Here is a 24,041-nt window from a genome sequence, read left to right as displayed (position 1 = left end):
AATTGAATGTCAAATTTAAACACCAAATTTTTGGAACACTTCAGACAACCTCTGATCATTATAAAGGCAGTTAATAGTTTTGAGATGCAATGATAATAATTAGTATGTTTCTGATATGTTTATTCTAATGCAATGCCTGTTCAAAATGTGCTAGGGGCTGACTGATACCTACTGTACGAACATGTTTTTCAGTAGAGCTGTTGTTTTCATAACGTGATAATAAATATGTCATTTTCAGATGACGACATATGGTGCCATTCTTCACAAAGGGTCTTTCTGCAGGAACTCTTTCAACATCTTGGATCTTCTGGTGGTCAGTGTGTCTCTCCTCTCAATGGGCATGGAGTAAGTGAAGTCTAGACATGTACCTCATCACTTCTTACTGACTGACATCCTCTCTCTTAGACTTAGACAGACTTTTATTGTCATTCAGTATGCAGCAAGTGTATACAGAATGAAATTTCATTTGCATAGGCCTCAGTTTTTTACAGTTTCAGTGCAGTATTTGTGCAAAAATTTTGTAAGCAGAATATGAATAAATATATATATATAAATATAAATATTATATATGTACAGTAGGATTTTTGGGGTGTATGGCGATTTTAGCAGCAGCAGTATGGATTAAATATTAAATATATAAATATCTATATAAATGTACAACAGCAGTCTAGTGTGAGACTAGTAGCACTGAGTATTTACAGACAGAAGTTGAAAAAGAATTTTAAGTGTTTAACAGTCTGATGGTTTGGGGGACAAAGCTGTTGTAGAACCTGGTGGTCCTACACTGCATGCTGCGGGACCTCTTTTCGGAGGCCAGCAGGGGTAAACAGTCCGTGATGGGGGTGAGAGGAATCGCTGCAGATCTTCCTGGCAACAGAGTAATTTGGTCGGGAAATCCGAAACTGTCGTGAGCCAAACAGGGCGCTGCCATCTTGAAGTTAGTTAGTTACTCATTACATGAGTTAGTTACTCATGCAAACAACTCTGTTCTTTATCTTTTTATGTGCTGTATTTGATTTAGTAATGCCATGTGCCATCACACCATTAGACTAAAAAACAGATGCATCAGTAAATGAAAACAATGTGTGTGTGCATCATCTAGATCCAGTGCTATCTCAGTGGTGAAGATTCTTAGGGTGTTAAGGGTATTGCGGCCCCTGAGGGCCATCAACAGAGCCAAAGGACTCAAGGTATGAGGCGTTTTTGAATAGATTTCCAGTTTTACAAATGGCCTCAATCTGACCAGATTCATCATCTATTTGTAATATTTGTCTTTGTAGCATGTAGTCCAATGTGTGTTTGTTGCTGTCAAGACCATTGGAAATATTGTACTGGTCACCATGCTACTGGACTTCATGTTTGCTTGCATTGGAGTCCAACTTTTCAAGGTGAGAAGAAAAGCAAATAAAGTGACATACTGTTGCTTAGTACTGTATTTTGTAGTGTAAATTTCTGACTTTTTCTGTCTGCCTTTACATAAAGATTCTTGTTGCTTTCCCAGGGCAAGTTCTATTCCTGCACAGATCCTGACAAAATGACTGAAGAAGCATGCAAGTAAGGACTCTTTAGAACAGTGATGTTTCATATTACTGCTGTAGGCTCTTTATGCTTTTTAGATTTGGAAATCACAAGGTTTTTGCTTTTTCTTACTGGTATTAATTTAGAACGACGTTAAACTTGACTTGGCCTGTGCTCTCTGTATTTTCTGTGCAAAATTATTCAAAGGAAAAAGTTTAAAATGATTTTAACTTTGAAATTAGACAAAACATGCAATAAACAAAGCACATTTGACAAAGAAAATTTGAAATTAATTAGACTCAATAACTTATTCCAGTGCTTTTGACCATATCTCAGGTCATCAGCAGGTGAGTTTGCTCAGTTGTCATCATGTGTGACAGCTGTGAAGTCTCTGTATTAGCAAACAAGTAAAGATCCTGGACAAGAGACTGAGGGTGCTTTCCATTTGGCAAGCATGGCTCCTTGCTTCCCTAAATAGAGGACATGTGTTTGCCAAACCGCACATCTTTGTTCCTTTGTTCCATTTTGAAGAGACGGCAACTACCGACACACAAAATCTTCACTCTAAAATGTGTAGAAATAACTCTGTAACATTTTAAATGGAAAATGTGCCTTATGACTGCTGCCTAAACAATTAATAAAGACATACGCAGTGTCAGGGTATCAGAATGTAACTAACTGAAATAACACAACTAGATTATTGACTGAACAGAGGAGATGCAAGGGGGCAAGAAAAACAGCTGTAAATATTCTGAATAAAATATACAGCCTAATTAATTGTGAAAGACCACAGGTACAGTCAGTCTGTAGTCCTTTTCAAGTTTAGGCTGATATTATAGGACTATAATAAGAAGTGGGACTGAGTAGCTGTATTGTCTGTAGCTATGTATTCTGTGTTCTGAAAGAATTAAGATGACCCTGGAATGGAAAATAAGAAAGGAAGAAGAAAAGAAAAACATTTTGGCTTATGAGGAAGAACTACTAAACTGATCTGAGAGGAATGTTTTTGCGATTCACTCATGAACAGCTATTTTTTATTTTATGAGTAAACATGCTGATATTGCAATTCCTGTTTCTACAGGTATTTTTCTTACAGTATTATAAAACATGCATTGTTATTAAAACTATTGTGAAGTTTTTTCCTCTACAGCTGAGCACTCTTTTGCTATCCTATTAGATCAGCCAACCAATCATTACACAGATTCTGACTGAAGGAGTGTTGCCATTATATGCATATGGCATATACCTGTGGTTCCTCATCAATGTTCCTTCAGGATCTCCTCTTTCCATACTTCATGTACACACTTCCGTAATACAATTCACCAAGTGGAACTCAATGATGGCGGATCTCTGTCTGTTTGAACAGAGACATTACCATTCCACTCCATGTAGGACATGTATTTGGTCATGTGATGACAAGTGTACAAACTCCATCCACTGATGGTGCCTGTGATATGTAGTTGAAAGTTCTGGAAAATGTAACTAGACCTTGCATTTAAGGTCTGTTTATATTGACAAGTTGTTTCCAAGTTCAATATGTGTGAGTAATATGAGCTGTACATGTAAGTGAGTTAGGTTGCTCTCTGTTTGCTTCACATGACAATACACCACTGGCGTTGACTTCACCAGATACTTCTCCTTAAGGCAAAAGCAAGCCCCTGGTCTTTATTTGGATTTGAATGTAGCCCTGCATCTCACCTGTTTGTCTTCCCACTCAGAGGCTGGTATATAAAGTACCAGGAAGGAGCACTTCATGAAATGGAGGTCCGTAAGAGGCAATGGACCAACTCAGAACTAAACTTTGACAACATCTTCAATGGCATGCTGACTCTCTTCACAATTTCTACTTTTGAAGGATGGCCAAAGTGAGTCATCATTCTTTAATACTTCTATTCCTATTTAGCACTGACAGTTTAAAATTCAGTAATCTATCTAATTTATTCTCTATATGTATTTTAGTAACCATTATGGGAGAAATCCATAATCCAATGTGTCTGTGTGTGTACTTGGGGCTTGTCCTTTTAATTTTTTTAGGATACTATATAAAGCCATCGATTCAAACTCAGAGGATAAGGGCCCTGTGTACAACAACCGGGTGGCCATCTCAATCTTCTATATCATCTACCTCATCCTTATTGCCTTCTTCATGATGAACATATTTGTGGGCTTCGTCATTGTTACCTTCCAGGAGCAAGGAGAACAGGAGTATAAGAACTGTGAGCTGGACAAAAACCAGGTATGCTAACACACACTCGCAAATTTGTGCTAAACCTTGATGGTAGCACAATTTATGAACACCCATTAGACAAGCAGAACATACATTTGCAGAAATCACACAGCAAATCTGTGTGTTATTCAGTGTCAAAAAGCAAATGCAATGATGATGATAAAGGATTTTCTCAATGCCTCTTGTACCGCACAATTAAAATGCACCTGTGCAGAGTCAAACACTCCTATATCAGCAAAGAGGACACAACATAACTGAACACTTCTTTCAACTGCACAGTTAATGCCAGTACGGATCGAACCACCCATCTTCTGATTGGTGGGCAGCCGCTCTACCTCCTGAGCCACAGTTGCCATTATGAGTGTTAACAATCAACCCAGTCTTTAAGTATACTTTCCATTACATCTGTGTGTTGTGTCAGTGTGTTGCTGCTCACTGCCAGTTTCAACACAAATCATTGTCATTAAGTTTCCTGATGACATGACAGTGGTGGGTCTTGTCAATAATAGTGATGAGTCAGCATACAGGATGGAGGTGGAGCAGCTAACAGCATGGTGCAAACCCCACAATCTCACCCTTAACGTGGAGAAAACAACAGAAATGGTGATTGATTTCAGGAATGCTGGTAAGCACCCCTACATGCCACTGCCCATCAATGGCACCATTGTGGAGAGGGTCAGCAAGGTCAAGTTCCTGGGGGTTTACCTTGCAGATGACATAACCTCCTCTACCAGCACAGGCCCAACAGAGGCTTCACCCCCTCCAGAGACTCAAGAAGGCAGGGCTCCCGACACTACACTTCACCACCTTCTACAGGGGCACCATTAAAAGCATCCTGCCTCACTTCCAGCTTTCAGCTATTTTTTTATTTCTTTTTTTCATTCCTATTTTTCATCTTACATTTGTCTTCTAATGATTTTTTTTTTATCACTCTTACAGCACTCATTGCTGATGAGAAACAACATTTCACTTCTCCATGTATGCAAGTACTTAGTGAAATGACAAAGAAATCCTGAATCTTGAATCTTGCTTGACAACCATTCTGCTAGACATTGCTGTAGAACTACATTGTCTGGAAGAAGACTGATTATTTGTTATCATTTTTTTTTTTTTGCATTTTTTGTTGCTATTTGTTGTTTTTTTTTAATGAGACTTTTCCAGGTATAGGCAGTAAATGTTTTATAAAGCAATAAATCCCTTGAGGCAGTGATTTGCAGTGATTTTAGAACAACTAAGAGAGTACTTATCAGCTTCACTCATCAGTATCAGATTTTGTTTTACTCTCATCTGCATTTTGTTGCTATCGACCTCAAAAAGTGATCATCATGTTTGAAATCATGATTTATCATGTTTACTTTTTTCCCCTCCAGCGCCAGTGTGTGCAGTATGCACTTAAGGCCCGACCACTGCGATGTTATATTCCCAAGAACCCCTACCAGTATCAGGTGTGGTACATCGTCACCTCCTGCTACTTTGAGTACCTTATGTTCCTCCTTATTATGCTCAACACCATGTGTCTGGGAATGCAGGTATGAATACAACACACGTCACACACACATTTAACACTTCTGTCTGTCTCATGTTGGAGAGGAAATTGCGGTGTGGCAAAATTCAGCATGTTGCTCATAGAGTTAAAGAATAAAGAGAATTAAGCTTTTCATCTAAATTGCTTGCTGAGAACATACAACAACAGTCACTCTGTATCACTTTATATTAATGCAGCTGTCACAATCTGTACCTCTTTAACCCACAGCACTGCAACCAGTCAGACCATGTTACCCACCTGTCTGACATGCTGAACGTGATTTTCACAGTGCTCTTTACTGTGGAGATGATCCTTAAACTCATGGCCTTCAAAGCCAAGGTTAGTCACACCTCAACATATTACTACATTTCCAGATAAGTACTGTAAGGGCTGACTCTGTGATTCAGTGACAGTACATTTACTGAAAAATTGTGCGAGTGCATTAGTGGTTCAGCTCTCTAAGTACCCCCACATACACAGTTTACAGTATGGCAGTATGTTCCAATGGTTAAGAAACTAGAATATATATTGTGTATATGTTTTATATGCACAGTATATATAATGTATGTACGACACATACACATCCACAGCTCTCTTGTTTTCTCAAAGGGTTATTTTGGAGACCCCTGGAACGTCTTTGACTTTGTCATCGTCATTGGAAGTGTTGTGGATGTGATGCTGAGCGAAATTGATGTGAGTACTATGTTTTGCTCTCTCTTTCTCACTCTCTCTCTCTGTTTCTTTCATGCACACACACACACATACACACATACATTTAAGCAAAAACAGATAAGAATTTGTTCTCAGACAGCACACCAACTCAAGCAAAGACAAAGACAAGGATGATTGCAGCTCTGTAAGGCGGTGTCCTCCATAATGATGATGTTTAGCAGGTGATATTTACCAGGTTCAACATCTTAGTTTACCATGTTGGCAACATGAAATGTTTTTCTTCTCTGCTTTCTCTGTTCAATAAGCTGGTAGTTCCCTTTGTTTCCTCTCTGATACCACTTCATGAATTTGTGTTTCTCTCTCACAGGCGGCACTGGCCTCCTCAGGAGGACTTTACTGTCTCCATGGCTGCGCTGTAACTATTCACTTATTTCAGTTTTGCATGGCATTCACATGTTGCATGAAAAATGTCTGAACAAGGCCTGGATTGTCAGGTATATTTAAAAGCCAAGGCCTCCTCTCCCAAAAACATTGTAAGGCCGAGATGATGGTGAATCAATCTCAATCATCTTATGCAACAGTGACAGAGGCAAACAACAGTTCACCCAAAAATAGTACAAGTAATACACAATCAAACATTGACTGTTGAATCCACACTACTAATAAGAAAACAGGACACAACTGCTGATTATGTCTAAAGTAGTGAGACAGGCTGTGCAAAAGGGTGTGTATGAGAAAGAGAGGGTGAGGTGCATTCATGAGTAAGCAGCTGTGTGTGCATGTGTTGTGTATGGAAGTATTCAGACTACAAAATACTTAAGAGTGTACAAAACAAACTCTGAGATCTTCTCCAGCTGCAGGCCAACATCTGAGAGCTCACAGGTATGTATTTGAAAGAGCAGAATCAGATTTGAGATACACGCGTTTCACGTCTGCTCTTTCTGTTTCCTACAGCTGTTTTGGTTTCTCAGCCCTCAGGTTGAGAGGTCTCTTGCCAACCATTTTTCGACTTGGAAGCTGCAACAGGACACACCCACATCCAGACATTAGGGTCGTGTCTTTTTCTAAAGTCTTAACAAGGAAAACCCCAATAAAACAGCAACAATGGTTGCAACACCTTGCCCAGAAAAGGGAAATGGGGGTCCTCCCACTGGAGCCAGATCTAGGAGGGGAGCTCATTGACAAGCATCTGATCTGATTGGGCACAGCCCGAAGAAACAACACGGAGTCCACCACCCACAGGCATAGGGATTGGGGTCAGATGCATTGCAAGCAGGGTGGCAGGCACAGTCGTGGACATAGTCATGTCATAGTCACTCCTGGCATCCGTTGTCTTGGAGTCTCTAGTGTCCTAGGTAGTATTCTGCCTAGGGATTGTTGTTATGCTTGGAGGCTTCAGTGCTCACATGGATGACATTGGAGAAACTGTGAGGGTTGTGACTGAAGTGGAACAGCAATGGCTTCATCTGAACCTGAGCAGTGCTTTTTTACTGACCTTCTATGCTGGCCTTGGATTGCCACAATAAACACCATGATCAAGAATAAGATGGTTCATACGTGTACATAGTACTTAACTGTCCAGTTATTGTTCCCTCTGGGTTGGAGATGATTTCCTGCCCCAAGTGAAGTGTCTCCGTATCTTTTTTCCCGAGTGACAATATGATGAGTTGCAAGACAGACAGGCAGGATGCCTCCCGGGCACCTTCCATTGGATGTTTTCTGGTCAGAGACCCTGGGGTAGACCCAGAACTTGCTGGAGGCATTACATATTCCATCTGGCCATGGAATGCCTCAGGATCCCCTAAGAGGAACAGGAAAAGAGACACCTGGGATGCTCTGCTTAACCTGATGCCACAGCAGCCTGACCCCGGATAAGCAAACGCAAATGGATGGATGGATGAATGAACAAGGCAAACATTTTTGAACTTAGTTGATTTTGAATATATTGCTCCTCTGTAAGGAGTGACGTTTGACGAGGAGTCTGAATACACTTTATGTACATACTACAAATGAAAGTTAACAAAAAGCCACTTAAATATATAGCTACAAACAATTTTTAGTTAATTAATTTGATTCTGAAAATGGCTCTGCCGTAATGGCTTTAAAAGTAGATCATTTACAAACAAACTGAATGTGCTTTTAGTCATTTTGATTTTTAATGTAACACAGACACCAAATACTATTATTTGTCTCCATCTGGTATTTGAAGAATGCCACTGTCTCAGCTTTTACGTGGAAAATAGGACAAGTCTAACGGGATGATCCATAACTTCCAGGTCAAACTGAACAAGTGACACTCTCAGTTTGAGTTTCTGTTCTGAAAATGCAGACTGACAAAAGTAGCAGTGAGCAGTATTGCTGGCTTAGGGTAGTCCCTCTTATATCCTCAAATTATCTGTTGTGCTCAAAAATCTGATTCTGTTCTAATGAATACATGCCTGTGAGCACTTAAATGCAGACTTTGCAGACTGAGTAGCACTTAAATTTGTTTTGTGAATTCTCAAATCTTTTGGCATTAAATATACTTCAATAGCTGTACTGGAGTGCATATATAAACAGATGCCTGCATAGACAATCTAGGTCTATAGGAGCATAACTAGGGGGCAAGCCTGAGCCAGCCATGACTATAAGGTTTATCAGAGAGGAAAGTTTTAAGGCTACTCTTAAAAGTGCAGGGGGTGTCTGCCCCCTGGACCCAGACTGGAAGATGATTCCACAGTAGAGGAACCTGATAGGAGCCACTAGTAATCCTGCCTTCTGGTAGTGCAGTGTTCTAGTGGAATAGTAGGTAACTATGAGCTCTTTGAGATATGATGGTGCCTGGCCATTAAGGCTTTGTTGGTGAGAAGGATGATTCTAAATTCAAATCTAGGATTTTACAGGGAGCCAATGTAAAGAAGCTAACACAGGAGAGAGATGGTCTTTTTTCCTAGTTCCTGTCAGCAGTTGTGCTGCAGCATTTTGGATCAACTGGAGACTTTTTGGGGTAGCCCAATAATAATGAATTGCAATAGTCCAGGCTAGAAGTAACAAATGCATGGACTAGTTTATCTGTATCCTTTGTGTCTGACAGGATGTGCCTGACATTGGCAATATTATGCAGGTGGAAAAAAGCTGTCCTTTCTTCACTTGTGGTCTGGGAACTTGATTTCAGTTGAACCATGTCATTTATTATAGGATTAGTGTTAACTGTTCATCATTACTGTTAGTAAGAGGAAATTCAGTGGATGGAGTTGTACAAGGGACTGTAGCAAACAGAGTACATGGGCACCAGTGTAGTCTTCACAATACAGAAGGCCTAATACAGAAATGATGACAGAATAACATAACCATAATTGATGATGTGCATATTATGAGGCTTTTACGAACAATCACTGCTTGATTTTAGGTTTGATTTGATTTTAAGAATAAAATCTGCCTCAAGGAGCAGCTACATCAAGTTTGCTTTGTTAAATTAACTTCGACACAGAACACAAGTCATCAAATTGAAAGCTATTTATTGCACAGTAAGCTTCGGTTTCATACAGAACTATTACTGTTATCTATGTGCTCAGACTGGAAGCTATTGAGGTCTAATATTTTGGCTGCTACCCTTACAAATGTAAACCTGGGTGTTTTGTGATACTTAATTTTGTAAGAATGGCAATAGTGGCAATAGTTGAGAAAAACCAATGATAGTGAATAATTTTCACTCACATTCACTGCTTGTGTTCAGATGAATCTAATATTATAGTATTAAAATATGATTAATGTTTAACTTTTTTTGAACTAGGTTTTTCTGAGATAACCTCATAAGGCTGCCTGCTTAAAAACTATTTGGCACTAGTCTCCCTTTGGAAAGACCCTTCATATCAACAGTGACTTATGCTGAGTGGACTGATATGTTTGGTTAATGATAACAGTAACTGTTAGGCCCATACAAGTGCATATTGGTTCAACAGTCTAGCCCTAGTGTGAGAGAATTATGAATTATCCTTTTGCACTGTATAATCCTTTAACTGGAGATTGTGACAATAATACTTTTTTTCTAGCTTTTGTTCAGCACTAATACTTATCTGCATGTCAAATATCTTCTTTTATGTGAACAAGCTCAGGTAAAAGCATTTCTCCGTCTCTCATGCAAGAGTTTACTTTATGAAATATGTGGTTACGTTGACACTAACAAACTTTGCAACATGAGTGTGAAAATACTTTGAGCATGTAAAGCAATTTGTCAGAGGGCAGCAGTAGAAAAAAAATGTATCTGTCTCTGCAGGCAGTGGATCCCATGCAAGCTATTGCGGTGAGTTGCTTTGACTGTTATTCAGTTTGAGTTGGGTGGAATTAAGCAGTTGGCAATGTGTAATGTCCCACTTGTCCTCTCTCTCTGAGAAGTCCTCTGAGAATATGAGTGTATCAATCACATTCTTCAGACTGTTTCGTGTCATGCGTCTGGTGAAACTTTTGAATCGATCTGAGGGGATACGGAATCTTCTGTGGACCTTCATCAAGTCCCTTCAGGTCAGTATTTTTACTGAGCATCACTGAGATTCAATTTAGAAGTACTGTCTATCTCACAGTGGCATTGGTAATTTTTTTTCAGGCTCTTCCCTATGTGGCCCTGCTCATTCTCATGCTATTCTTCATATATGCTGTGGTGGGAATGCAGGTACACACACACACACACACCCGTTATTGATAAATATACCATGATTAAAATCATATTTGTTCTCAATTTTGATTTACTTGAAGGTGTGGATTAACTTACAGTAACTCGACACTTTGCCAATTTTCAGTTCTAAGTTAACATGCCAGTATTCTAGCATTTACTATGTGCTTTCAATGCGCTTATTTATCTCCTTTCACATAGGCTTATCTAATAGATTTACTTCCTTGTACTTACTTTAAAGTCTCCTTCTGCACTGAAGGTTTAGTGTTGTCCCTCACTTGTTTGTCACTTTATCTGTGTAACCAGCTACAACAACCAAAGGACAAATAGCTTCACACTGAGAACCATGCCAGTGTAATTTAAAATGTATTGATATTTTTTATGAATCTGGACATCAAAATCACCACTTGGGGGAGAAAGGAAAGTTAAGATGCACATAATCTTTGTCACAGTGAAGTTGGTAACTTACTTGCTACAAAATCTTTTCATCGATGCTGATTATGTCTAAAGTAGCATCGTTTCTATATCGTGTAGTGGAATGTGGTGCTGTTCTCTGTTTCTGAAATTGTCAACAATCCATGCATTACTCTATCTCTCCTATAGTCTCAAAACTTGTCACAATGTAAACCTCTTTCTGTTTAGCTAACACCAACAGCAGAAATTCTTTGGCTATAATTTAAGGGACGTGAAATTAAAGATAAGAGTGAGACAGAAATTAGTTGTAAGGAAGAACTGATTTTTGAAATTTGATCGCATATGGTGTTTTGTTGGCAAGAGGCATTTTACAAATACAATAATAAACTACAGGTTTGTAGGTTCCATGATATGAATACTGTGGGGCGAGGAAACACACAATTTAAAGCAGGTAACACGAGATGAGTATTATCATTAACCAAACATTCTCTTTTCTACAGATATTTGGTAAAATTGCATTGGTTGACGGCACACACATCAACAGGAACAATAACTTCCAGACATTCCCACAGGCTGTGTTGCTGTTATTCAGGTTGGTGGCTGGTCTCTCTCTATTAAGGGTTCAGAAAATGTATTAAACAGCACTCTCTCAGCAACACTAGTACTACTCCATGCTTTGTTACATTTCCTACAACCTTTGGACCAAAAAAAAAATCATCATCATTACACACCAGACAATCAGTGAAGTTAGCATTTACATTTGTAGCGTATGTCAGGGAGTGTGACCTAGACCTGAGGTTTTTGGAGCTTTAGATGGCTCAAAAGGTAAGTTAATTGTTATTGCATTACAATTAGTGATACAGAGAAAGTCAGAGAACCAGCAAAACTATCCTTTGCTATCAAGTAGGAATGCACACTACTCAACATTTAGTGAGAATTCTGTAGACATAAAGTACCTTTTTGACTGTTAGATAAAATAACTACAGAAAGTTAATGGCCTCAAGAAAAAATTGCCTTAGTGGGAAAAGCTCAGGCAGTCTCATAGGCTTTGAATACCATGATTTGTGGAAAGCAGTGCTGGGCACAAACAGTAGTGTTCCAGAAAACCCCAGAAGGAGGTTTTGTGAATTATAGGCAACAAACTGAGGAAACCTACTTAGATTTGTGGAGGAAACTGGCAGTAGCAACAGAGTGGAGTAATTCCTGTGACACCTGCATAAAACAATTAATACTTCATTTTACTGGCGCAATTATGGTTAAGTGTGCCACATGAGGTAGAAATCTATATGAATGAGCATGAAGCAGGGGACTGTGGAGGTTCTGTCTGTGAGCAGGTAGGGAAAGCAGGGGCCATAGGGGTTCTGGGTTGAGCAGAACTGGATATCAACAGTGACTAAGCAGGTGACATCGAGGGTTTGGCTGGATGTGGCTGGTTGGAGCTGTTGCAGATCTGAAGCACAGGGGGAAAAAAATGAATAAGTCAAGGTCCACAAGGGCAGGTAAGGCAAAAACATACAAAACCAATCTGATGTTAGTTGGCTATAGCATTTATAATAATAATAAAATATAATATAATTTAATAATTATTAAGATTATAAATGCTGGATCAGATTGAGATCTGGGGGGTTTGGAGGCCAGGTCAACACCATAGGCTATTTTTCATGTTCCCTGAGACACCTCTGAACAGTTTTGTAGTATGGTTGAAGCATTATCATGCTGGGAGCCCTGCCATTGGGAAGTGCTTTTGCCATGGAGCGGTGTGCTTGGTCTGTAACAATATTTAGTTGGTGGTATGTGTCAAATTACCGTCTAGACCAATACCAGAATCCAAGGTTTCTTAGCAGAACATTGTATTGTTACAATTGTTACAATTCACTTCACCTGTCAGTGGTCATAATGTTATGGCTGATCGATGTATATACGTATTGGATAAAAAATGTGTTAAATTTGAGAAAGAAACATTTTATTTATAAGCATTTTTGAGACAAATGGTCATGTGACAGTAACATAAAGTCATCTAATATGCATTGCAGTGTTTTTAGAACGACATCAGACTATGTTTTGGTGTGGGATCACTGTATTTTCCTTCTTGTGGTTTCCAACAAAGCATTACTGCTTTGCATTCAGACACAAGAAAACCTAGTATTTCTTTGACACTTCAGTCTACACACACCGTTTGCACTGAAGTTGCACCAGTGGAGCATGGTCTAACTCTTAATAACAACTTACAATACAATATTGTGTTGTTAGCTGGTCTTATTGAATTATTTGTAACAAATGTCCAAAATGATCTGATAACAATTTTCAAGAAATTTACAGTGGGATAATTTTACATCTGTCAGTAATTGTTTACAGGTTAGCTCACATATCATGAATGGTGAATCTGAAAAGTGATCACATTATAAAATCAATACTCACAGGAGAAAACTGCATTTTGCACAGTGGAAATCTGAGTACTAGAATAGTGACAAATTGGCTTGTCAGTGTGAGTATCCGGATAGAGGTGTGATTGCATCTGTTTTGCAGATGTGCTACAGGAGAGGCCTGGCATGAAGTGATGTTAGCGTGTATGTATGGGAAGAGGTGTGACCCCAAGTCGGACTACCTGCCCGGGGAAGAGTACACGTGTGGATCCAACTTTGCCATCATCTACTTCATGAGCTTCTACATGCTCTGTGCCTTTCTGGTAAAATAACGCACACATTCAGATGCACTCAACACACATTTAAAATCAACTTTACACACTACTTTTGGCTTGAACACTCTGCCTTCACATATTCAAAATGCAGATGTCTACACTAACTACTTGATAGCTGGCATTTCACTTGTGTCAGTGTGACTACACGGAACATATAAGAATAGGAATGTGTCCTCTGCTCCAAAGATACTGTCCCTTAGTTTAGTACAGGTCAGTCCTCCACTGAGCCACAGTTTGAAAAAAAAAAAAAAAACCCCAGATGAATCCAACATCATCCAGGCTACTGCTCATGCTGGAGTGTTTCTGATACCTTCAAATTAAACAGTCAATAATATTTATTTAATTACATGATTTTTGCTCAACACTGCCATCAAATAGACCGGGTCATAGTCTGTATGCAGACTCCTCTCAGCATCAGCTGAATATGCAGCGCAGTGTGAGCAAGTTTTTCTCTTAACTAAGTGATATGTGCATAGGACAGAAAGTAGACTAGGGACACCTAAAATTAATTAAAGAAGATTCCCACTCTCTTTGGTGGCTTTCCAGCTGGTGTCATTCTAGGCAACTTCCTAGCTAACCTGTACCTGAAAATGGCCTTGACCAAGATAGTGTATCAGTGAGATCTCATACTGCTCCAGGAACAAGTTTGTTATCACTTCATTTATGATGGTAAAGGTGGTGACCCGATGGCTGAATGGTTAGGGCGCGTTCCACGTGGGTCCCAGCATTTCCTGTCTATCTCCACTGTCGCCATCAAATAATGGCATCAAGGCAGAAACCTGTGTCATCACTACACAAGTACACAAGAACAAAGTGGACCATGTTACGGTCACTACTTAATATATTCACTTTTTTTTTAGAGAAGACAGAAGAAGGAAAAAACAAATACTACATTCCCATATATCACCAACTGCTTTACTGTATTGATAAGGTAAAGAACACTTAATACAACAAAAGATATTGCAGTGGTGTAAAGCGCTAACAAAAGATTGATATTTGCAATTTGGAAAATCATTAATATCATTAAAAATCGTTAATATTATCTCACTGAAGATTCACTGTAAAGTTAGAGGACTGGTGCAGCACTGTCAGAACAGTCCTCTCTTGAACTCAATGAGACTTTTGTACTGTTTATTAGTGTCTGGTGTTTTGTCTTGCCTTTGCCAGACAGTAGATATCACTGCACTGAACAGTATCAGTATACAGTTTTCCATTGCTTTCTCTGACAAGCACAATTTATGACTACTATACCCCTGGAAAACTCACAACCTGGAAAGCATGTTGCATTACTATTCAACAACACCAACATTAGTAGCACAGCAACTATACATTGTATATGGAGAGTTTTTGATTACTAAGATTTTGATGTTTATTGATTATTTCTCTCATTTTAAAATACTTGAAATGTAAAAAAAAAAAAGTAGCTGATCTAAATGTCTAACCTTTGTGTGGTGGCACAAAAGGATAAAGGACAACACTTTGCATACTACTGCAATAAACAAGTGAAAAATACATAATAGTGATGATAAAAATAATCAGTATTTTTGAAACAAAAATGTTTTTGATAACTAAAAGAAGGAACTAGCAGCACCACAATAATACTCACACAAACATACAGTAAAGACAAATATTGCCTCTATCCTTCACAGATCATCAACCTCTTTGTGGCTGTCATCATGGACAACTTTGACTACTTGACACGTGACTGGTCCATCCTTGGCCCCCAGCACTTGGATGAGTTCAAAAAAATCTGGGCTGAATATGACCCAGAGGCTACGTAAGTGTTTATTTGTCTATGTATATGGTTCTAACAGGAGTGTAGGTGAAAAGTACTGTTTATCTTTGCTACCAATTATTTCATTATTGTGTTTCCAAAAGGAATGTGGATGAGGATGGTTGATCTTGTGATCTGAGAAGATGTTTCTAATTATTATGGTTTATGAGCTGCTGTCATGTTTTGTTTTATATGTCCTTACGTAATTATTGTGTGTGGATTCAACTATCTGTGCTCTAGAATCACTGACCAATGGTTAATGAGTTATTGCCAATATTCCCTAAGCCCCGCCGCTTGCAAAGATATTTTGGTAGATTGTGGAAATGCCGTTTGACCAATCAAGTCAAGTCAAGTCAAATTTTATTTATATAGCGCCAATTCACAACAGAAGTTATCTCGAGACGCAATCCACCTCATTTATAATGGAAATATGTCTGTCTGAGTCCCAAAGCTGTATACCATATTTGGTGTCGATAAAGGTCAAAATTGAAAAAAGTTCTATTCATTTTACTGTTTTAACATAATGGTAATTAGCGAAAAATCAACAACACATTGAGCAGCTTGTATGTCAAATGTCAAGTCAGTCAGACCTTTCAAAAATCAAAAATACAAGATATACTAGTCTCTACCTACTAAACATTCACCAAAGCTACTGTGCTTTTCTGATGATCTCAGATATCCTGAAGGACAGTAAGTAAGACTCCAGACACTGCTGACGAGGTCTGACCAGTGAAGTCTCAAACGTATTCACTTTCACTATATCGCTTCCCTAATTTTACCAGCTGTTAGTTAACTGTGTCAGTACACTACTATTATTTTTTTTATTTTTAAGATTAATGTTAATTGAATGCTTTCCAAAAATTGGAAAATGAAAATCTGAGTGAGATCTGCTGCCGTTTATTAATGTTCCACATCATTTTTTCAAAATCATTTTGCCACTGAACCTAATTTAGCCACCAATTACTTTTGTCACCGTAATGTAACTGGTAAAACAACTGGTAGTACTAAGTAAACATAATTTCAAGGAGATGGCGGCAATCAAACTCTGATATACTACAGTCTACCCTGCCTTCATATTTCAAGCAGCACAATATGTTTTCCACACATAAGTGATGCAAAAGCATAAAACGTTGATAAACCACAATCAGGGTTGTTTCCCTGCTTCTGCTGTGTTATTGGCCAGCACACCTGGGGGTGGTTGAAAACATTACTGGTCCTGCTAAGATATTCCTGAACTGTCTGCTCTTGCAATTTGAGGGGAGGTTCCGCTACATATCTATAAACACGTTTATGTAACGTATAAGTCAGTTGTGAATCTGTTTTGATGTCCCAATGATAAAACACATTATCAGCTGAATTCAAGATTTCACAGTTTTAAATGTTGGTGTCACGAAGCCTCAAAACTTAGTAATTAAGAACTGCTTCTTTGGCAAGTTGATTTGAATTTTAGTGGCCTGGTCGTGCTGATAAACACATACTGTATAACCTTTATGAGGTAGTATGAGGTAGTTCCAAGGTTTGAGAAAGATTGTTTTATTTTTTTTACAGTGGGCGTATTAAGCACCTTGATGTGGTGACACTCCTACGGAGAATACCTCCTCCTCTGGGATTTGGCAAGTTTTGTCCTCATCGTATTGCCTGCAAGGTGAGAAAAATGTTCAGCCTGATGCCTGCTGACATACTCCTAATGTCATGTGTTCAATTAGAAGATGGTATGTCCTAACTGATCTCTGTGGTTCTTCAAGTCCAGCTGTTCTTTGTGAATTGCCAATTCAGTACTGGGCTTCATCCATCAATCAATCAATCAATCAAACTTTATTTGTATAGCACCTTTCATGCACCTTTCATACAGGTTAGTGCATTTCAAAGTGTTTTACAGTCGACTGATAAACCAATAATAAGACAAAACAAATGATAAAAGACAAAACAAATACAATGCTGAACATTAAAAATCTGAATTTTAAAACTGTAAAAGCAATAGTTATAAAGCAAAGTTAGTTAAAACTGTCAAAAAAATGGTTTAGTTAAATAATAGATGCCAGACCTACAGATTATGTATACTTGATTACTTGACTGTGATCTGTGCTGAGTTATGGGGGTTCAAGAAAATAGTAATTTGGTACTAAAAAGACTGTAACTTTGGACCTACTTGAGTTGGAATGCATTTTGACACAAAATGAGGAGTGTGGATTCAAGAAAAATTCTGAACCTTTAAAGAGGAAAAAATGAATGGAAAATGTATATGGAATATTTCATTCAAAAGGGTTCATAGTCATAATAAAAGGGGAAATTAACTGAAACTGAAAATACATGCAAAAAACACATTTTAACATTTGTAAGTAACTTCTAAAACCAACTATGATTTACATGTTGTCTTGCATGTGTGTGTGTGTTGTTTTGTTTTTACAGAGGTTGGTCTCCATGAATATGCCTCTCAACAGTGATGGAACAGTGACCTTCAATGCCACGCTGTTCGCCCTGGTTAGAACTGCGTTGAAAATAAAGACAGAAGGTGGGTTATGAACAATGAATGTGTATAGTCATTTTTATAGTGATTTCTAGTGAGTATGAGTTGGAAATGTATTAAATTAATTTTCATAGCATCTATTTCAGTTGCGGCAGGCAGCTGTTTTCAAAAGACACAGTTAGACACTAGCTGGTGAACATAGTTGAACATTAAGCAGCTAAACAGCCAGATATTTCCCTCAGTTGATAGAGACCAAGAAGAAAGAGCTGAAAAAGAGGGAATACTGGACTTACATTCATCACCTGCAAGAATGTAATCAGACAGTGGTCATGCTCATTACATACCCTTACTCTACTCTGGATAACAGCACTAAACATACCATCATTCTCGCAGGGATGACACACCACCTTGCTCTTGCAGGGGAATTTGAGTTCAGATCCAGTCCTGATCCAATCCTTCAATAAAGTGCAACCACTTTTTCGCACTGGAGCTGATAATGCGCACAATAGCAAGGATGACTACAAGAAAGTAATAAGACATCAAACAATTCAATCACAATTTGACAGTTTTCTTCCCACTTCCTGCTCCCTCAATGAGGATGACCTGAATTAGGCTGTACCAGATATTAACCACATATTTGACAATGTGACATATTTATCCACACTCTCCTTTAATTGTCTTGTACTTAAGTAATTTCCTTTGTCTCATTATTATACTTCTTCCATTGGTCAGGTAATTTTGAAAAAGCCAATGAGGAGCTGAGGGGAATTATCAAGAAGATCTGGAAGCGTACTAGTATGAAACTACTGGATCAAGTCATCCCACCTATTGGAGGTCAGTATTCATGAGGTTTAAAAAAAAAAAAAAAAAAACACTCAAAAAAAAAAAAAAAACACTCATCAGGGAACACACACATCTATACATTTTGACAGGTACAGGGTAACAGTAAGCACCCACAAAGTAACTTGTTCCCATTTCCTCTTTACCCCCTGACTTGACAACATCTCAATGACAAATGTTTTTCTACAGAATTAAAGAATTGGAACAAGATGGCAGTGTGTGGGGAACTCTTTTCTTGCAAAGCAATAAGAGATTAGATTTTATCTCAAGGAAGCAGCGATTTTGTAAATTGTACCAGGTCTACCATACTGTAAATACAGTATGTTTTGTTGATATTGTTGTGTGAAAGTGAAAGTTGGCTTGGAAAATTTCCTCACAGCTTTCTTTCTAACTAATTTTCAACTGACAGTGACGTGATCTGACTTTCAATATCCCAATACACAAGGGGTGAAAGAGTAATGTTACATTAAATACATTGTACTCTCCAACTCACTGCTCGGAAAAGGAGGAAAAGGCAGAAGAAGGCATAAGCATGTTATATGTCAGTAATGCTGAATGGTAACTATTAAAGGCTGCAAGATAAAATGTATTGAATTATCAGTGTATATGTGGCATTCCCAGGTAAGGAAGGTACCAAGCTCTTATGTCCAAAACAATAACACATTTTGTCTGTGTAGACACTTCGCACCTCGGGCATACAACTGATTATCAGTCATAAATGTATAACTACTTCTGCATTGCTTTAGAGAATTAACCAAAAAAGAGGATAAAACTCAGATAATTAAAGACAAATGATCAACAATGGTGACCTACCCTGGTTTAAACCAGCCACCTGATACCAGATGAACAGCCAAGTTCCTTTAATGATGCAAAACAGGGCCACATGTTTTGTCACTGTGAAAAACAAAATTGTGAATGAAAAGCTAAAAATCATGAAACTGAGAGCTGAAGTATTGATCTTGGAACATGAAAAAATAACATAAACAAGCTAGTAATACATGTCTCAAAAGTTCAATAGAAATTACATTTTGATTAATTTAGGCATTCATAGATTTTTTTCATTTCATATACAGTTCTCCTAATGAAAAATATGTTTTTCCCAATTATTTTTTATCACATTTTTTCCCCAGCTTCAGATCATATTTCAATATTTCAATGATATTTACACATTAAAATTCATAAAACCTCAGAATAACTGCAAATTTTTCACTCAAGTTGAAACATTTTCTAGTTGCATTGATGCCTCATTACATTTGTACTGCCTAAAATTCACCTTGCTTTCTGCCTGAGCTCACCTTTATACGGTAAAGTTGAGCCTGACAAGTCTGAGGTGATCACTGTGCAGTGGTTGTGGATTGAGCATTTGAAAACTATATTGCATGGCTTTTCCACACTTTGCATGCATTTATGTGTTTTAACAGATGATGAGGTGACAGTGGGAAAGTTCTACGCCACCTTCCTAATCCAGGATTATTTCAGGAAATTGAAGAAGAGACAGGAAGAGTACTATGGCTACCGGCCCACCAAGAAAAGTGCTACGCATGAAATACAGGCAAGTAGTTAATGGTATTGAGTGAATTATTTGGTTATTCTTTAATCTCAGGTAATTCAATTCATTTAACTTTAATCCAAACTGTTAATTAAATTCCACATTTGTTTCTTTAATCCCCTTTAAATTAAGGGCATTTTCTGTCATTATACATTATACTTTGGGAATCCTGTGGAGTTTTTCTCAGATGAAATGCATTATTGTGCAAAATTTGCAAATATGAATACAGCTGTTACAGCTGTAAACTTGATTGCTGGACCTATTGCCTCCCAACCACATCAATTTATATTACTCAGCAGTTAAAATACACAGGGAGAGGACAAACATACAAGACAACAGTTTTCATTATTGATCTGTCACATCAGTAACATCTATCAGGGCTTCACAGCTGCACAGATATTATTTAAAGTATCCTCACATCCCACTTGTTAGCAAACATTTTGCGAGGCTTAATACATTCTAGAATTAAATGCACATGGCCTATAGCCAGAGTGCATACATAGTGCGTCAAACTGTGCAGGCAAAGCTGAAGCAAGAGGTTTTTTCTCCATCACTAGAGCCTGTGTCTCTGTTGGTATTTGCTCATTGTAGCACTTACAGTTGTACTGCAGAAGCTAAGAAACATCACGCAAGTCTCTTGTTAGCAGAAAGATTGGTGACGACAGTCTTCAAATGATGAAAGAGAGGGTCAAAAGTCAAAGTAAAATACACAATGTACAATTATGAAAACACATAAAGTCCCTCACATCTAATGTTGTAAGGTATGGTCTCAAACATACAGACATGCACATTAGGCCTGAATGAGTTTCATTCAAGAGTTTCTTTTTCTAGCCCTGTCTTATGTCTATGTCCATTAGGCAGGACTAAGGAACATTGAGGAAGAGACAGCTCCAGAGCTCCATAGGACCATCTCTGGAGACCTAACAACTGAGGAAGAGTTGGACCGAGCTGCTGATGAAGCTGCTGCGGACAGCATCTTCAGGGTAAAAGGACAGGATGGAAAGTTGAATGGATAGGTGTGGAGGGTGTAGGGGGTTGGGGAGTGGGAGTAGGGGGTGGATGGAATGATATGCGGTTTTACAAACAACTGAACAACCTTCCCTGTTTTCACTCAAACAGTAGTCTGGGAGAGCCTGTAATCTGAAAACAGTGGCAACCTGCTATTGGAGTCAGTGCTTATATTTATAAACTCAGATGTACATTTTGTTGTTTCTAAACATCAAGGAACAAAATTTAGGAATTTGATGGTACTTAATCTCTTTAATTAGGGTGTAATAAAGCATGCAGTACCACACCTCCAGGCCAGGCCTATCTGAGCAACTGGAATTCCTCACAAATGAAAACATAAGGAGATGAACAAAAAATTAAGTACTGACATGTGTGACGTATGTGTCAATCATGAATATTGCTCACAATAACTGTGCTATCTCCTACAAAACAGAGACAAGGTAGTCTTTTTGGAAACCACACCGACCCTTTTTCTGTTGAGGGTGAGATTGCCAATGCCCACCAGGCCACCAGCCAGCGCCCCCTGCAGATGGCAGAGGGAGTCATTAACAACAATATTAACACCAACAGTACCACAAGTCACAGGTCTGTGTGATCATGCTTATGTTTGGTCATCTATTAAAATTCTACTAACTAATATTACAAATATACATAATTCTGGAATTAATCTAATGCTCAAAAGTCCAACTTCATACCTTTATAGCCATATTTTATTTGTCCCTGGGGTGGGGGAGACAGAGTCCACCCTTCCACTGATTCGGTTTCTCAGACTGAATTTCTGGATCCCAAACTGCTTTGCTGCCTGCTCAAGTCAAATCATGTCAATTTAGGAGTTAATACATTTTGTCGTATTTCAATTTTGGGTAATTGAAAATAGCAACTGAAACTGTACACTGTTCTTTAGCATAATGGTGATCACTGTTTCATTCCTTTCCCTTTCTTTTCCCAGTCTTTATTAACAGAGTTGGCATCTGACCAATGACGCAGAGTACTTCAAAGCCATGACCTTTGACTTCAGCAACATGGAGACTGTAAGAGCAATCTTAGCAGACATGAAGGACACCAGCCTTCTTTCATACAGTATAGAGGGTTAGGCTTAGGATCAGGGGGAATAACTCTGTTAACCATTTATACTGTATACTAAAACATACAATACCACAAAACACTGCCTGCTACAGAAATTAAAAAAAAAAAAAAAAAAAATCAATACAAGGCTGATGTGAACTTTTTAAACAGGCTGTGCTGTGTTTACAAAACTCAAAACACAAAAAGAATGCAAATTTTCCCTTAGACCTTTAAACCCATCCTGCGGTATTTTGATCTGTTGATTCACATAAAAGGTGGATTAATAATTTTTATGCCACTTGGAGACACTGGAACAAGCTGTAAACACAGTATTGACATATTTTCATTTTGAGTTGTGTCTCTGTCTGTGGAATAAATTATTTACTGTAATATTATTGGACAAAAATCTGTTCTGTTAATTCGTTAGTATGAGGTTTATTAAGACAAATGCCCCTGGACAGATGAGAAATTGTGTCTCAGCTGTCTCTGCTGACTGCAGAGAGGATGTTGTAGGTACAGGGTGAAATGACTAAGTAGCAGAGTAAAGTAGTATAGCGCAATTAAAACTTTCTCTCATATTCACCCATCATGATATAGCCACTATTAGGCTGTGGGTGGATCATCCATCCTCACACAGTGGTTATAAACATATGAATGAAACCAAGAGGTAAAGATCAACAGAAGGTAGGTTGTCACAAGGCCAAATACCACACTCACCACTAGGTGACTAGTGGTGACTCAGTGGTGACTAGAAATGGTTAAAAGACTTAATGTGGCTAATTGTATGATCATATTTATGCCAAAAATAAATGAATAAATAAACACAATCAGAACAATCAGATTAAGCCACATAAAATCAAACAAATATCAGACTGATTACAATATGAATAAATATGATGCCTGTGAATATTCTGAATATGACAACATCATAAAAACAAAGTGGTAATTAATAAACTGATTAATGACTGATTCACTGAATATGATCATATAAGAAAACCAGAACTACTACAAAATCATCAAAATAACAATTATGAAGATGAAGAAATGACCACAGAACATTTTAGTTGTTTTCTGAAATGTTTCTTACAGCAGCAGAACATAGTTCTGTTAGTGTTTGGGCTCCAACCACATCATCACTCCCCACAAATACGTTTACAAAGAGATATTGAGGAGTGTATAATAATAATAATAATAAAAACACATCTCCGATCCCCCTGCAGACTGCAGATGGATTCTGGGTGGTGGTATTGCTGAACAATACACCACCCAGAATCCAGAAATATGGATGCAGGGCAGCAGTGGCATTGACAGACAAAGGGAGCTCCATTATTGTCTCTGCAATTCTCTAGTTCAGTGAAATAAAGTGAAGCACTCACAAATATTTGTTACTGTTGTTTATACCCAACGGCAATGCAAAGAATGCACTATACAACTATTCAAAAGGTTACACAAAAACTGCAGTTCCTCTCTCCTGGTGCTCCCTGTCTCATCTTTGGTGACTTCAATCATTGTGAACTTTTATTACCCCATGTACTTCCCCACCAGACTGAACAAAACTATTGACCTATGTGATGGCTCAGCCAAAGGTGCATATAAATCTGTAGCTTTGCTCCCCTTGCCTCTTGATCACAACATG

General features: G+C 38.3%; 1 protein-coding gene across 1 annotated transcript in view; it reads left to right on the top strand.

Moving 5' to 3' along the window:
• The window catches only part of LOC108877469 (dihydropyridine-sensitive L-type skeletal muscle calcium channel subunit alpha-1), a 57,285-nt gene extending 33,648 nt beyond the window's left edge, over positions 1–23,637 (top strand). The window contains exons 22-44 of the mRNA XM_051074756.1: positions 239–345; positions 1,103–1,190; positions 1,281–1,388; positions 1,502–1,554; positions 3,237–3,383; positions 3,553–3,754; positions 5,116–5,274; positions 5,499–5,609; positions 5,880–5,963; positions 6,310–6,357; positions 10,198–10,224; positions 10,317–10,442; positions 10,525–10,590; positions 11,505–11,596; positions 13,531–13,690; positions 15,352–15,479; positions 17,025–17,121; positions 17,886–17,988; positions 18,676–18,777; positions 20,205–20,339; positions 21,194–21,315; positions 21,774–21,925; positions 22,290–23,637. Coding sequence (XP_050930713.1) covers positions 239–345; positions 1,103–1,190; positions 1,281–1,388; positions 1,502–1,554; positions 3,237–3,383; positions 3,553–3,754; positions 5,116–5,274; positions 5,499–5,609; positions 5,880–5,963; positions 6,310–6,357; positions 10,198–10,224; positions 10,317–10,442; positions 10,525–10,590; positions 11,505–11,596; positions 13,531–13,690; positions 15,352–15,479; positions 17,025–17,121; positions 17,886–17,988; positions 18,676–18,777; positions 20,205–20,339; positions 21,194–21,315; positions 21,774–21,925; positions 22,290–22,299 — 2,427 coding nt within the window. The 3' untranslated portion in view covers positions 22,300–23,637. The remainder of the gene's footprint in view (positions 1–238; positions 346–1,102; positions 1,191–1,280; positions 1,389–1,501; positions 1,555–3,236; positions 3,384–3,552; positions 3,755–5,115; positions 5,275–5,498; positions 5,610–5,879; positions 5,964–6,309; positions 6,358–10,197; positions 10,225–10,316; positions 10,443–10,524; positions 10,591–11,504; positions 11,597–13,530; positions 13,691–15,351; positions 15,480–17,024; positions 17,122–17,885; positions 17,989–18,675; positions 18,778–20,204; positions 20,340–21,193; positions 21,316–21,773; positions 21,926–22,289) is intronic.
• The last annotated feature ends 404 nt before the right edge of the window (positions 23,638–24,041 follow it).

This window comes from Lates calcarifer, linkage group LG12 (assembly GCF_001640805.2).
Source record: "Lates calcarifer isolate ASB-BC8 linkage group LG12, TLL_Latcal_v3, whole genome shotgun sequence".
Taxonomy (NCBI): domain Eukaryota; kingdom Metazoa; phylum Chordata; class Actinopteri; family Centropomidae; genus Lates; species Lates calcarifer.
This window is presented reverse-complemented; position numbering and strand designations above follow the sequence as displayed.